The sequence below is a fragment of the Fonsecaea nubica genome (genome assembly GCF_001646965.1).
Source record: "Fonsecaea nubica strain CBS 269.64 chromosome Unknown Scaff113, whole genome shotgun sequence".
In the NCBI taxonomy this organism is placed as follows: domain Eukaryota; kingdom Fungi; phylum Ascomycota; class Eurotiomycetes; order Chaetothyriales; family Herpotrichiellaceae; genus Fonsecaea; species Fonsecaea nubica.
In genome coordinates, this window is record NW_019173786.1 from 23166 (window position 1) to 36116 (window position 12951).

The 12951-nt window shown below is 51.9% G+C and overlaps 5 protein-coding genes across 5 annotated transcripts; 1 reads left to right on the forward strand and 4 right to left on the reverse strand.

Annotated features, from left to right (window-relative positions):
* Positions 1 to 708: 708 nt before the first annotated feature.
* On the reverse strand, positions 709 to 1791 carry AYO20_10492 (hypothetical protein; the record flags this gene model as incomplete). The annotated part of the gene is made up of 2 exons (XM_022648749.1): positions 709 to 1447; positions 1508 to 1791. 2 exons carry the CDS (start codon positions 1789 to 1791, stop codon positions 709 to 711), a joined length of 1023 nt encoding a protein of 340 aa, XP_022495256.1.
* Positions 1792 to 4120: 2329 nt separating this feature from the next.
* On the reverse strand, positions 4121 to 5636 carry AYO20_10493 (hypothetical protein; the record flags this gene model as incomplete). Its single annotated transcript, XM_022648750.1, has 2 exons — positions 4121 to 5493; positions 5582 to 5636. The coding sequence occupies 2 exons, from the start codon at positions 5634 to 5636 to the stop codon at positions 4121 to 4123; spliced, it is 1428 nt and encodes a 475-aa protein (XP_022495257.1).
* Positions 5637 to 6628: 992 nt separating this feature from the next.
* AYO20_10494 (hypothetical protein) lies at positions 6629 to 7198 on the reverse strand (the record flags this gene model as incomplete). Its single annotated transcript, XM_022648751.1, has 1 exon — positions 6629 to 7198. One exon carries the CDS (start codon positions 7196 to 7198, stop codon positions 6629 to 6631), a length of 570 nt encoding a protein of 189 aa, XP_022495258.1.
* A 572-nt stretch (positions 7199 to 7770) lies between these two features.
* AYO20_10495 (hypothetical protein) lies at positions 7771 to 8445 on the reverse strand (the record flags this gene model as incomplete). Its single annotated transcript, XM_022648752.1, has 2 exons — positions 7771 to 8276; positions 8331 to 8445. The coding sequence occupies 2 exons, from the start codon at positions 8443 to 8445 to the stop codon at positions 7771 to 7773; spliced, it is 621 nt and encodes a 206-aa protein (XP_022495259.1).
* A 1337-nt stretch (positions 8446 to 9782) lies between these two features.
* Positions 9783 to 12032, forward strand: AYO20_10496 (hypothetical protein; the record flags this gene model as incomplete). Its single annotated transcript, XM_022648753.1, has 1 exon — positions 9783 to 12032. One exon carries the CDS (start codon positions 9783 to 9785, stop codon positions 12030 to 12032), a length of 2250 nt encoding a protein of 749 aa, XP_022495260.1.
* Between the last annotated feature and the right edge of the window lie 919 nt (positions 12033 to 12951).

Consider the following 12951-nt stretch of genomic DNA (forward strand, 5'->3'; position numbering starts at 1 on the left):
CCCCACACGACGGCAAATCTGAGTAGAGAAAAAGTTTGCTTTACAGCGGCGGAGCGTAAAGATCTTGATAGCCTCTCCCAGATCAACAAGTTTCGCATGCCCCGGAAGTCGGGCCGAGCCAGGAGACATCGCGGCGATTGCTAGACAGGAACAAATACCAGGCACGATTGATGATGACGAGAACGATAATGCAAGAGGACAATGTTCTTTTGATGTCACAAACGAGGAGATTTTCCCTTTACCCTTTTCCTTTCCCGATCCAACCTTGGGTATAGATCCAAACCAAGCCTTCCCTGCAATTAGACCCTTGACGCTCATTGCTTATACACTCCAAAACGGCACAGATCTCTGCCCAATTTGAGCACTCACCGCCTCGTCCGTCGTCGCCAGCAGGCACTGCGTTGTGAACATGTCCGCCAATGGCCGTAGCCGATGCCTCTGGAGTGCTAGTTGACCAGGAAAGCACTGGACGTTTCGACAGCACTCAAGCATAACACAAGAGGGGCGAAATCCTTGACTCTCCGTAGATACGGAACACCTTATATATCGCGCACCGTAAATCACGGTACTGACCTCTCGTGAGTACTTGTCGTCTGTTCGTTAGGCGCTCGGTCTCGTGGCGGTCGTTAGAACCAGACATTTTATGGTCCGGTAGGAGAAATCGTTTTCAACTGCTCAAGCAATCAGAATAACTCGGGGTCTTGTCTTTCACCCATGACCATACAGGCTCAGAATTTGCTCCTCTTCCTTGGACGGCCTTCGTCCATATACCACATAATGTCTCTGATAGGAATGAACTGATTTCATGACGGCTGCTTTGCGGACTTCGGCCAGATGCACTTCGATCTCGTCCCGAGACCACTTGAGCCCGTCATTACTGAAGAGCTTATACGTAAAGCCCTGCAACCCCGCGAGCCAATTGGCAAGCCACCAGCTGCCGATGTTCTTGAGGCGTGAATCTCGTGGCCAGGGACCCATGGGGATTTTGGAGATGTGCTCGTGGATATCCACATAGCCCGCTTCCTCCATCCAGGTTTTGATGTCCGCTGCCACCCGAACAGGTCGCGGCGGCTTGAGAGCTTTGGTGGCGGCATAGTTAAGATGCTCTTCCCAGGTCTTCATCGCCCAACCTTCGGGAATAGTATTGTCGTCGGATACAGGCTGGGGGTGGATTTCGTGACACTCCAACCATCCGGTACCGGGACGAAGATACTTCTTTGCCGTCTGAACCAAGTCTTCATACGAGGTAAGGGATCCAGCCATGAAGCGAACGTGGCAATAATCAACACTGTCGAGTGGCCGTATCCAATCCTCCTCGGCACAGTCTTGAATCTCAAAGTAGACGTTTGATGGCACATCGTCAGGCTGAACAGCCGACAGATCCACGCCTGTAATGGTGGCATGGGGGAGCACATTGGAGTCGGCAAGTTGGATCGGCCATATCCCACTGACAAGTCGTGTCATTAGCGAAGTACAGAGAATTAACAGCAGGGTATAAAGAACTTACGTGCCCGTGCCTATATCCAACACGGTGTGGACAATATCCGGGTCCAGAGGTGCAAAGAACAAGCGGCCATGGAGTCGATTCAATATCTCGTGCTGTTCATCGAGTCGAATCTGTTCGTTTTCATCGTTGGGAAATAGATAGGCGCCTTCCTTATATCGATGGTATCTTCGGCCCCAGTGAACGGGATAGTCGGTTATACTGGCAGTCAAGGAGCGCGTATCCAAGTGAGCATACCCGCTCGAGGAATGTGTCGATTCAGAATCTGGTACTAGAGGAGAATCCATGGTTTGAATGGGGGTGGTTGAGGGGACAGGGCTCGCCGAAGACGACATAACGGAGCGAGGTACGACTTGAGATGATTCTGCCAACCAGCCATAGGCTCAACAGAGGAAGAACCTTAATGCACCTGACTCGGTGTCATCAGAGCCTGCAAAAGGATTCCCAAAACTTTGTGGTATCGTGGTGCGTGGGTATCGTGGCGGGATGGAATTAAGGTTGGGAATAGGGCGACCGGGAGGGTGGGTGGATTCTCGGTCGACTCTGGTAAAGGGTTTGTTCGTATTAACGGGGTCTCAGGGTGGGTGCGGACGGATCCAAGACGCCGGGCAAAGGCTGATGCAGACGATGGCCAAGTGGCAACTTCAGTTTAGGGATTTTGTGCAGTAGGCTGGGAGGCAAGACATTCCAGAAGAAGCTTTTCGATGGGAAGGAAGTGGTAGAGAATCCCACGAGGAAATGGTCTGGGCGATTCGATCGGAGAGATACTCGGTGGATAGTCTGAGGAGTGCAAAGACGTGGGACCGCAAGGGGATCTGTGAGAAAATGCTGTGAGAACAAAGGGACGAGAGAGTTTGGCTGTAGGAGCTGAATAATACCTGTCCAAGTAAATCATACCACCAGCACTCAGGAAGGGTAGTTGACTTTGTTTTAGAGGTTCGAGTTGGATCCAGGTGGATGAGCATTGGAAGCATCCAAAGATTGGCCGGGAGGGGGGAGACGGCGGAAAAAACCGATAAAGTGAAAACCGACCAGACCACGAGCACCACGAGTCGAGTCAAGGAGAGTTCCACAAGCTCACGAGTCGAGGGCCTGGCCTGTGACAAAGGACACCAAAGGGAATGTTGCAGGAGGATCCACCGAGACAAAATGTTCAGTTGAGTTTTGATGAGAAAGAAAAGTGTGGAGATGGGATGGTTGAAGGTGGAAAGGTGGATGGGTGGATGGGATAGCGACAAGACCAAGTGACAAGGAGAGGAGCCTTGGGAGGCCGGCAAAAGAACCATGTGCAGATGGTTACACTATCTAGATATCTACCTACCGACCTAAGGTAGTAGATACAGTACCTGAGTATCTAGTCCCTAGGTAGTGCCTAGGTACAGTATAGGCACCATCAGGTGGTTTATCAGTTGCGCAATAGCGCCTATGGACGGGTGAACCCTTGGACCCCTTGGGACCCCTCGCTGTTCCTTACCTAGCATACCCTAGCACCTAGGTAGATGCCCAGGCACTGGAAACTGGTTAAATACTGGGCACTGGGCAAACTGGATCATCATCCGTTCCTCCCGAGTTTAACTAACGACAATCCCTATTTACCGGTACTGGGTCCTCACCTCCATCACCCCCGCCTTCTACCTACCTGTAGTGGGCTCTCCTTGTCGATCAGTGCCCAGTAATAGGCTACCATCCTTGTAACTGGTAGGCCTAGTGAGCCCTTCCTCAACCCCTAACAACAACTACTACTACTCGAAGCGTGAGTTACCTCCGTTAGTAAGGTCTGTGCTCGGTACTATGTATGCATTTAGGTACTATCAGTACGTGTCTGGTGACAGCTTCCTGCATCTCTTCTCCTCGTTCCATCGTTTCGTGGATCCTTTGCATTTAACTAGCTACTTATTTTCGTTTCCTTCGGCGACCCGAGTTTCTGGTTCAGGTGCAGACGGCCTGCAGGTGGTGCATATGCCGCAAATGCCGCACATGCTGACGGCCACAGACAGGCAAGACAGGTTACACAATCGCTCACTCCGCGGCCGCTCATTCATTGCCTGTTAGGTCTGTCCAGCCCGATTGCTTCGTCTGTCTTCGCTTCCAATGCGGTGCCGTTCTTCTGGTTCTCTTCACCAGCGCCAACATCGTCTCCCCCTCCCCTTCACCGCCCTCGCTTCTTCATCCGGTTGGTTCGACCCGGCTTCGTTCCCAATTCCTTCGCCCTGGGTCATATCGCTGATCCCCGTTTTGGTGCCTGAACCATGGTCCTCTCCCTACCCTCGGTGCCTCGCTCTCGTCTTATCATGTGCCGTGCATCCGCTCTGGAGAACGCTGGCAATCCTTTCAGCGACCGGTGCCGCTCTTTGCATATTTCCCCCACGCTTTTCCATCTGGTTTGTTTACTTTTTCCCTCCCCTCGCTTCCACAGTATTTCCGTAATGGTCTCGTAGCCCCGTGATCTCAAATTGTGCTGTGAACTTCCCCAGTCAGTCACTCCGCAGGTTGAGAAACTCAATTCTCCGAGCCTGAATCAGTAGTTTCATGCACCTGGCTGCTTTGGTCGGGCTCGTCCAACACGGATTAGCTACCCAACAGACCTGTCCTTCCGCGTGCCCCAGTCCATCCTTCTCACTTGCAGCGCTTTTCCACAATGCTGGCTCCATGTTCTTCATACTCCTTCTTGGATATCCACATCTGATGGAATGTGCCTAGACTGGCCACGATGCTGCCTCCAATCCAGCTGCCAAACTTCCGCTCCACTGACATTCCGGATGCTTGTATTCGTACCCGTGTGCTGGGATATTGCTTGCTTAACTCCTGTTGAATCCGGTCTGGCAACCCCCGGATGAGCGACGCTGCCCCCGTGATGACCACGTTGCCAAGCAAGAACGGTCGGATGTCCACGTCCACTTGGTTAAGGCTGGCCTTGATCAACCCTGTCACCGTACCCTGAGCGTCGGGTACTGGGTACAGTTGAGCTTCCTCAGACTCGGACGGAGGTGCATAGCAGCACTGTGGGTCGAAGATAGACTCCACCAATCTGAACCGTTCCGACGAGAACGTTTGGTTATACCCGTCTGGAAATTCGAACGGATGCGCGTATTGTTGCTCCCGCGCTATCATTTCACCCTGCCCCCGAAATGGCGTGGTTGGATTCGTCCATGCCTGTAGTGCGATCTCCTTGAATTCAAGAATGACTTTCTCTTCCTGGTAACGGCGGAACGATGGTCGCGGCGGTTGAAACCCTTCTGGGAATTGCTTCAACACCGCATTGGCAGGCTGTCCAGCATCCACAGGCTGTTTCGATTGAACAAGATAATGGGGTGTGATGGTTATCGGGTCTGGCTCGTTTGCGGCGAGCATGTTGCGCACCTGCGACGACAGGAAGTTTCCTCCGATGTTGGACCGCATGATACCCTTCTTCAAAATCATGCCATCGTGCACCGGTGTCACTGAAACCTGAGACGCCCCAAAATCCAACACCAGCGCGGTAGGCCTACCTGCAGCGAAGGCGCCCATAACGCCAGCCCTTCCCAGATAGAACGCAGGCGCGGCCCAGGACTCCAGCGCAATCTCCACGCACTTCTCGCGGGCTTTTGTGGGATTCCACGAGGGTTCAGTCATGAAGAGAGGATGATCTTCCAGGCACCGCTCCGTGTCTACCGCATCTGCCATTGCCTTCTGGAGGTCTGGTACCGACTTGGGATCATTGAGCCACTCTTGGAGCGCCCGATTGGGTCGCACGCCCGTGAGTTTGTGCGCAAAAGAAAACTTCCACAGCGCTTCGGCCGCATCCCAGTCCTCCACGATGCCATCTCTTCCCATGGGATTCTTTATCTCGACATCTTCACGAGGCACATCGATCGCATGGTCTCCGAAGAAACGTTCTGAACCGGTTGAGGCGTAGAATGTAGGAACAATCGACTTTGGGGTGTCTTCGCCCGCAAAGCCGGCGCGGACGCTGGAATAGCCCGGGTCGAGCACCAAGGCAGCGACTTCGTCTGCGCATTCCCTTAGCATTAGCGAAAGCTAGGCAGGCATAAAATGGTGATGGCATATTGGGCAATGTTTGTGGACTTTGTATCATACCTCCAGCGTACTCTGCGGCTTTGGGTTCATCTCTAGAGGTCAACGTAGTTGCCATTGTGGTCTGAGCTTGATGCGCAAGAACGGATTCAACTCAGGCGCGTGTCATTGAGTCACAAAATACGTGTTTGCCCTTGCCCCTCCAGACGGAATAGCTTTAGTTCGCTTCTCAATAATGAGGTTCTGGCTGAATTTGGGAAGGCCTTGAAGAGACGCGCCAGAAAACGCCAAGGGGTCCCTTTACGGAGATGGATAAACGTTGCGCCGAAAGCCCCATACTCGCAGCCTTGTCTGCATAAGTTGGGAACGACTCTGTATACGCGATGCAGATACGTGGTATGAGAGTATAGACAGACGCATTAGGGTCTATTCTGGCTTCAATACGGACGTATAGATATCTACCTTCTCCAAATGCCGCCGCATTAATAAGATATCGAGATATACTCTGGCGGCACTGTGGTTTAGGCTACGAAAGGGATCACACCGGCCGTGTACTTCGAACAGCATGTACAAGGACTTGCAAGAACTGAGTAGTGGGGATCAAGTCGGCTGAATAACGGCCTTGGATCAAGTTGCGTTTTTCGTGCTCGTTATCTTTAACCGTTACATTGACATCTGAATGCAGTGAACAGCAGGACAAGCATTAATGTCGGGGAATCGTCGACATAAATACTCCATTCAGTCAGACATTGATGTGCTTTCAGTCGACTAAGTCGCTACTAGTGACCGTAAGCCTTTCCCCGAAGATATATTGCGGGCAATTCTGTAAAAGAAACAAGGCGGCCAGAGAGCCTAGGTGTTTGGAGAAGTGGCACCAGTGGTCATGCAATGAATATCAGTACAGCCAACGATGAATTGATTGGGACAAAAGGAATCGATGCAAAATAGGACTGCACTTACGCTCGTCTAAATAGCAATTGTAAAGGACTTACCTAGAAGATCTAAACCAGCCACCCGTTCTAAAGGTAACGAAAATAACACTCCACATCCTCAAAAGCAATATCGGAAGCGATCAAACCACTCCACATCATGACAACTCTGCAGAATCACTTACCGTTGGTATAGCGTGTCTGACATTTCCGCATCATTAAGTTGATGTGACTTGGCGACACGTTCAAAATGTTTCAGCCAAAATACTTTCCACAACTGATATGCCCACCTTCGGTGTTTCGGATCAGAGGAAAGGGCATGGGCAATACTGGGCCCATTCGTGGCGTTCTGATAGGGGTGCAGCGACGAAGTCAAGCGTATGACATGTTCCTCGTAGTGCTTTGCCGGTGTACTCTCAAAGACATTGCTCCAGAGGGTCAGATGCTCGTCTAGAATATCGATCGTCCAGTATTCTGGCGCTCCCTCTTCTCGGCCCAATGACCACCTGAGGAAGTCGGACATCGGACTTCCCATATGATCCAAGGCCCAACAGACGAGAGTTGATTCCAAGCGTGGACTGAAAAATCCTGGAAGGCGATCACGGTGGGCGCTAAGACAACCGATAAGTATGGCAAATTGTGTACGAGCAGCCATTTCGGGGGTGCAAACGTCGATGAATGCTTCCCAGTCATCCGAGGGATCAAAAAAAGACTGTTCAGCCTGTTGTTTCAAGCTTTCTCCAGGTTCCATGTTGCTGTAATAGAAATGATTGTACGCATGGTTCTTTACCAGCATAGTATAATAGTTCTTCGCATGGTCAAGATTGTCTGGAGTCGTGTCTCTATTACTGCAAGCAAAACTGGTGTCATGACTGCAGTTATGACATTTCAATGCCGAATCGAAGCTTTGGTGCATTCTGCAGATCGAAAGTTTGTAAAGAATGTGTACCGCGAGAGATTAGAAAATGATTATTCTTGTGATCGTCTATAGCTCTCTGTTCATGGACCGATCATTTGTGAGAGAAGTGTACGTTGTGGAATCGAGAAACGGTTGATGGTCCAAGGCGTGATATAAACTCTGTCCTTTGAAGCATTGATCTTTTTTGTTCGTTCAACGGTCTTTGTCATATTAGCTCCTCCTGTAACAACGGCTGCATTGCAGGCTGACTCTTGTGGTGCGGCTCCATTGAAAGCCCGTTCTCAGGGTCTGCTTTATTCACAATCGTCTTTATGACAGCAGGTCGACGGACCTGAACCGAGCCTTTGGGGGGTTCGCTTCCATAGCACGGGCGCTTTCTTTTGACGGTAGCTGGAGCTTCCGCTTCATATCTTGCCCTCCTCGGTCAACCTCCGAACCCGATTCAACAATGCGGTTCCCTGACGCCCGAGCTTGATTTTTCCATCCTTGCCAGGTCTTTTCGCCTTTGCCATGGCTTTGTGCTCTTTCTCCCGAGCCTCTCTAGCTTTCCTTTTAGCCTCAATTTTTGCTTTGTTTTGAGCTGCAAGCTCTATTTCTTTCTTATACCGTGATTGTTTCGGGGCCCGCTTTCTCGAAGGGTTGTAAAAGTTTGTATTCTCGTTTTGAGCGATGTCTTCAACTACTTGCGTTTGTCCGTCGCCTGCCGCTGGTCTCTTGAGCATTGCTTGTCGATCTGGGTGTAAGTCAAGGCTTCTGGAAGTATTGTTAAGAGGGCTATCAGTCGGGTTGCGCTCAATCTCGGATTGCGTAGCGGTTTGTGCTATTCGTGCGGCCTCCTCTCGAGCCTTGACTTTCGCGTAGGCCTTTTTCACCTTTGCCTTCTGGATGAGGTCGTTCTTGATTTTTTGTGCTGGCAGATATCAGCACGGAAGCACAGTATATTCGGCGGAAGCATTACTTTTACGCCTGTATGTGCCATCAGGAAGATTGGCTGGTCCGACAGAGAATCCTTTGCGTTTCTTCTTGTCGGGTTCCTTCGCACCGGCAGCCGTATCATCGCTAGGTCGTTTGACACTCATCGTGTTTGGTCAATCCTAGAAAAGCGTGTTCGGGTAAGGATAAAACGCAGTGGAAGAATGCGATTTGGTTGAGGTTATGAGGTGTGGGACGCTGCGGAAAAATAATCGGTGGGATGGAATCATCCATGTGAATTTTGCGGAGTTGGCGTGCCTCATACTAAATAACTAGGTAGGTACTAGGTTGGACCAGCAAACGAGTCACTCATAATCCTCGACATGTCCACTGACATTGCCTTGTCTCTGGTACCACGGTCTGGTCCCATCGGGCCAACAGAACCTCGCTCGATACAAGACAAAGGACCATCGAAGGCCACATAACCTTGTCCTCCATCGAGTACCGAGTCCTCAGTCTTGTAGGACAAACCCTCCCTCGGAGCCTTGGGACCTACCCAGACAGTACCTAGGTAGGTAGGAACCGAACCATGTTGGTAGTTGGTAGTGGGTCTGTTCTTACCGCCTATCTCTCACACTTAGGGCTATCCATTCGGGGCTCCGGGAACCTGTGCCAGGTGGACACACTCTCCGAGGCCTGCCTAATTATGACCAATGACCCAAGGCATACCTCTACTTTGGGCACCTCTCGAGACAACACATTCTTCGTACAGTTTGTTGTGCCACAGAGCAGAATATTCCTCCCGTAGCTGTGTGTGTCGTAGCTTGAATTCAGCTTGTCCGCTCTGTGGGTGGACTTGGTGCCTGAGGCCCAACAGATCATGGATACCATCCAAGCGCGGAGTTGCTTCTACCTCGTGTGGTCGGTGAATTATTACGCAGTGGGGGGTGATGATCAACTGGCACCGAGGCGGGCCCTTTCCCCTTGGCGCCCATTGTTGGCTCACATGGCTACAAGTCCGTCTGTCAGGGACAGCTCCGGATGACTCAATCACTCCACCATCTGCAGTTCGGGCTCTCACCTCTCAACCTGGAACTACTCTCTTGTCACCTCGTCCTTGCAACTACTCGTAGCTCTATTTTGTTGCTGTTCCTGGTTCCTATCTGACCTTGACCTGTTCCCGTTACCCGTCTGCCTCGAGAGTGCAGTCCAAGGAGTCTCCAACTCCAAGCGTTCCCACACACCGTCGACGACCACCAAAGTTCTCAACCGATCGACCATGCAACAGTAACTGGGGAAATCGTCGTCTCTCCTGGTCTTTGTGGCCCAGTCGTGATGTTTTCCACCTGTCAAATCTTTTCAGTCGGGGCTCATCTTGGCAGCCTTCCATTTCTAGTGCGTGTGGTAAAGCGTCTGTGGTCGGCGGGAGGCGAGCATGCCCTTTGTCTGGGACCGTGAACCATTTTCAGAATCTCCAGCCAAAAGACGGAAACTGTGTTCAAAAATGGCTCGGTACAGCACACCGCATTATGATGACAACGAGGAGGAACAATTTCCATTTGAGCATGCTCCAAGTCCGGAGAGATATAATACCTCGAAACGAGAGGAGCATGGAGAGAAGAATGAGTTACCAATCCGGACAAGCGATAGAGAGGAATTGATCCAATGTATAAAGAGGGGGCAGCGGACAACATGGGTCCCGAAGTCGGGGTTGGAGGCTACGTGTGCCAGAGTCAATGCCGACCAAGACGCTGCTGCGACATCTCCCTCGCTGTCGCAAATGTATGATGTGCAACCTGACCAAAGCACAAGATCTCGGGTGGGAATCGAGGACGCAGGAACAAGACCAGTTCCACTCTCTGCGGCCGATGCTTTACGCCGCTCAATGTCTCCCTTGCATACGGGCGATTTTCTCGGTGACTTTTGGGACAGGACAACACAGACTTCCCAGGAGCATGCATCTCTCTCTACGCCTAGGAGGCAGGATCTTGGGCTCAACTATAATGATTCTCCTCCACTCTGGCAGGCAGATACTTCGCCGACCCTGAGCTTTAAGTGGCAGGAGAGTTCTCCTTCGGATATACTCAGAAGGTCGCGTGCCCCTTCTTTGGGAAGCAGCTTATCTTCAAGTTTCGTCATGAGAATCCCGACGAGCCCCCTAGTTCACGCGACAAATAACCCTACACTGGATTTCTCGCCAAAGGATCCTCAGAAGACCGAAATCGGACGGTCGGCGAGAAGGAGAACAGTGCCTCCCAACGCCTTTGAATCCCTGCACGTCTCTCCAGTGGACGCTGTCACGCCCAACTTCAGTCGTCCGCTACCTTATATGCACTTGCAGCACCGTGATGGCCCTTCAACTCCCTACGGGCACCGACCACGTCGTTCTCTGAGCTCTTTCACATACCAAGCATCCATGGCTCCACAGGTACCTCCTTGGTTGAAACAACGCCGAACTTCGCTGGCCGCTGACGGATCCGCGCGGCATCGAGCATCGATGGTCGGCTCTTTCGAGGAATCAATTCTCCGAGGCAGGATGTCTACTCCTCCGTCGAAGCCTCTTGACTTTGTGGCACAAATCGGAGTTATGGGAAAGGGTAATTGTCCAGCCAGCCTGAAGTGCCCGGCCCACGTAACCGTGCCATTCCCAGCGGTCTTCTATAACTATCCTTCTGCGAGTGCATCCAGGTCAATCTCGGACGACAATCCCAGTCCTTATGTTGGCAATATCGACCTGGAGCATAATTTGAAAATACCAGAGGAGCCACGCCGTCGCACGCGGCGGTCCCAGGTCAACCTTGACCCCGACGCCTTAGCGGATGAAATTACAAAGCCAGAGAATACAGCCATTGGCAGGGCTTTGGCTAAGGAAGCCCGAGAAAAGAAGGAAACCACACTAACGCCATCCAAAGTTCCTGCCGGTGGAGCGTACAGGGTGCCCCAGAAAGGACAACTGCAGCTCATTATAAAGAACCCCAACAAGACGGCAGTCAAACTATTCTTGGTTCCGTACGATCTGGAAGGGATGCTGCCTGGCACAAAGACATTTGTACGACAGCGGAGTTACTCGTCGGGCCCCATCCTTGAAGCAGGGATATCGGACAAACAAGCTGTCCTGGCTGCTCGAGATCCTCTGAGCGCCAAGGACATCCTGCGCTATCTCATTCACCTCAAATTTTGCTGTACGGCAAAGGGACGTTTTTATCTCTACGATAATATCCGCGTGGTGTTTGCCAACCGTGTGCCAGACGATAAGGAGAAGCTACGGAACGAAGTTCAGCTGCCGGAGCCAAGATTCACTGCCTATAAACCGGCGGTGGGGCAGTATTCGCGAAGCTCGAGCGTGGCAGATGAGAAACTGCCTGCTCAATCACAGGCGCGAGCTTCTTCTGATTTTGGCAAGCTGGGCGATGTCGTCCGTTCAAGCAGTACGGACACCCATTTCATGCCATCGGGAAGCTCAACCCGTGCCTCATTCAATCTTCCGACAACCTCGACATTCGACCGTGACTCGACGGGCGTGGGGCAAGCTTCTCGAATGGAAGATGAGGGGTCCGATCTGGAGCGCACTGTTTCTCCCACTCCTGGCTTTCTACCTTCAACATCTTCGCGAAGTTCGCCTGTGCCATGGCCGGCTTCCAATGGTTCTTCAATAGCACAAGGCTTCACTTCCACTCCAGTTGAGGCTGGCCACGGCCTATTGTCGCGCAAGCTCAAGGAATTCCAGGGAACTGCTGCGGGGCATCGGGAGTAGCGCCGATAAAGGGCGCCACCAGCGCCTATCAGCAAAATGACGACGGAGTTTCTGGGCGTGGCAACTGGGAACTTGGACATGGAGATACCCCCTTGATACAATGATACATAGAGGCTCATATTGGTCGTTGAATTACGAATACACGTACACTAACAATCCTCATCGTCTTCTGGTATACTTGTACTGGTGGAGAGTGATCATTAACCAAGGCCCCCTAAACAGGCAAACAGGTCATGTGCAGACGAGGCAAGTTTTTCACTCCTGTACTTGTCAGTATTAGCCAGATGATTGTGGCTGCCCATGGTAATATCTGGTAATGTATCGGGCCTTGATTTTTTTCGTCAGTAGGACATGGATGTGGGGGCGGAGCAGAGCATCATGCGTCCATGCGTCTGCCGCAGCACCGCGTCCCCATTCGTCATCTTCCTTATGCACAGCCTAGAGGCCTACAGCCATTGGCAAGCGCAGCTGCCCCGGGTCAAGCTCATCCCATCTGCTTGCTTGTGGCATAGTTATGTGAGCTTACGGGGGCATCTCATGGGCCGGGCCCTATGTTCCTGTCCTTTCAGAAGGGGGCAAACTGTTCCACCCTGACCCTTCGATTGCGAGTGTGTGTTGTGTGAGCACTGAGTTGTGCGGCGGACGGCTAGACTCCCGCCAGTGCCAGTGGTCCAACTAAACCCGTCTGCGACGCACAGTCCAGAGTCCAGTCCAACTCAAGTTACGACTTGCAACCCGCAGCTACTCGTACTCTCTCCATCATTCCAACCTCACCTTCGACTCCTGCGAGACGCCGACACCAAACTTTCTCTTCTGTGACGGCATCTCTTTGAGCTTCCCACCTCTCCCCCTTACGAAAACCTGACTCTGCGTTCCAGATCTTTCTCGATGCAACAACCATAGATCCTCTTTCCCTTCC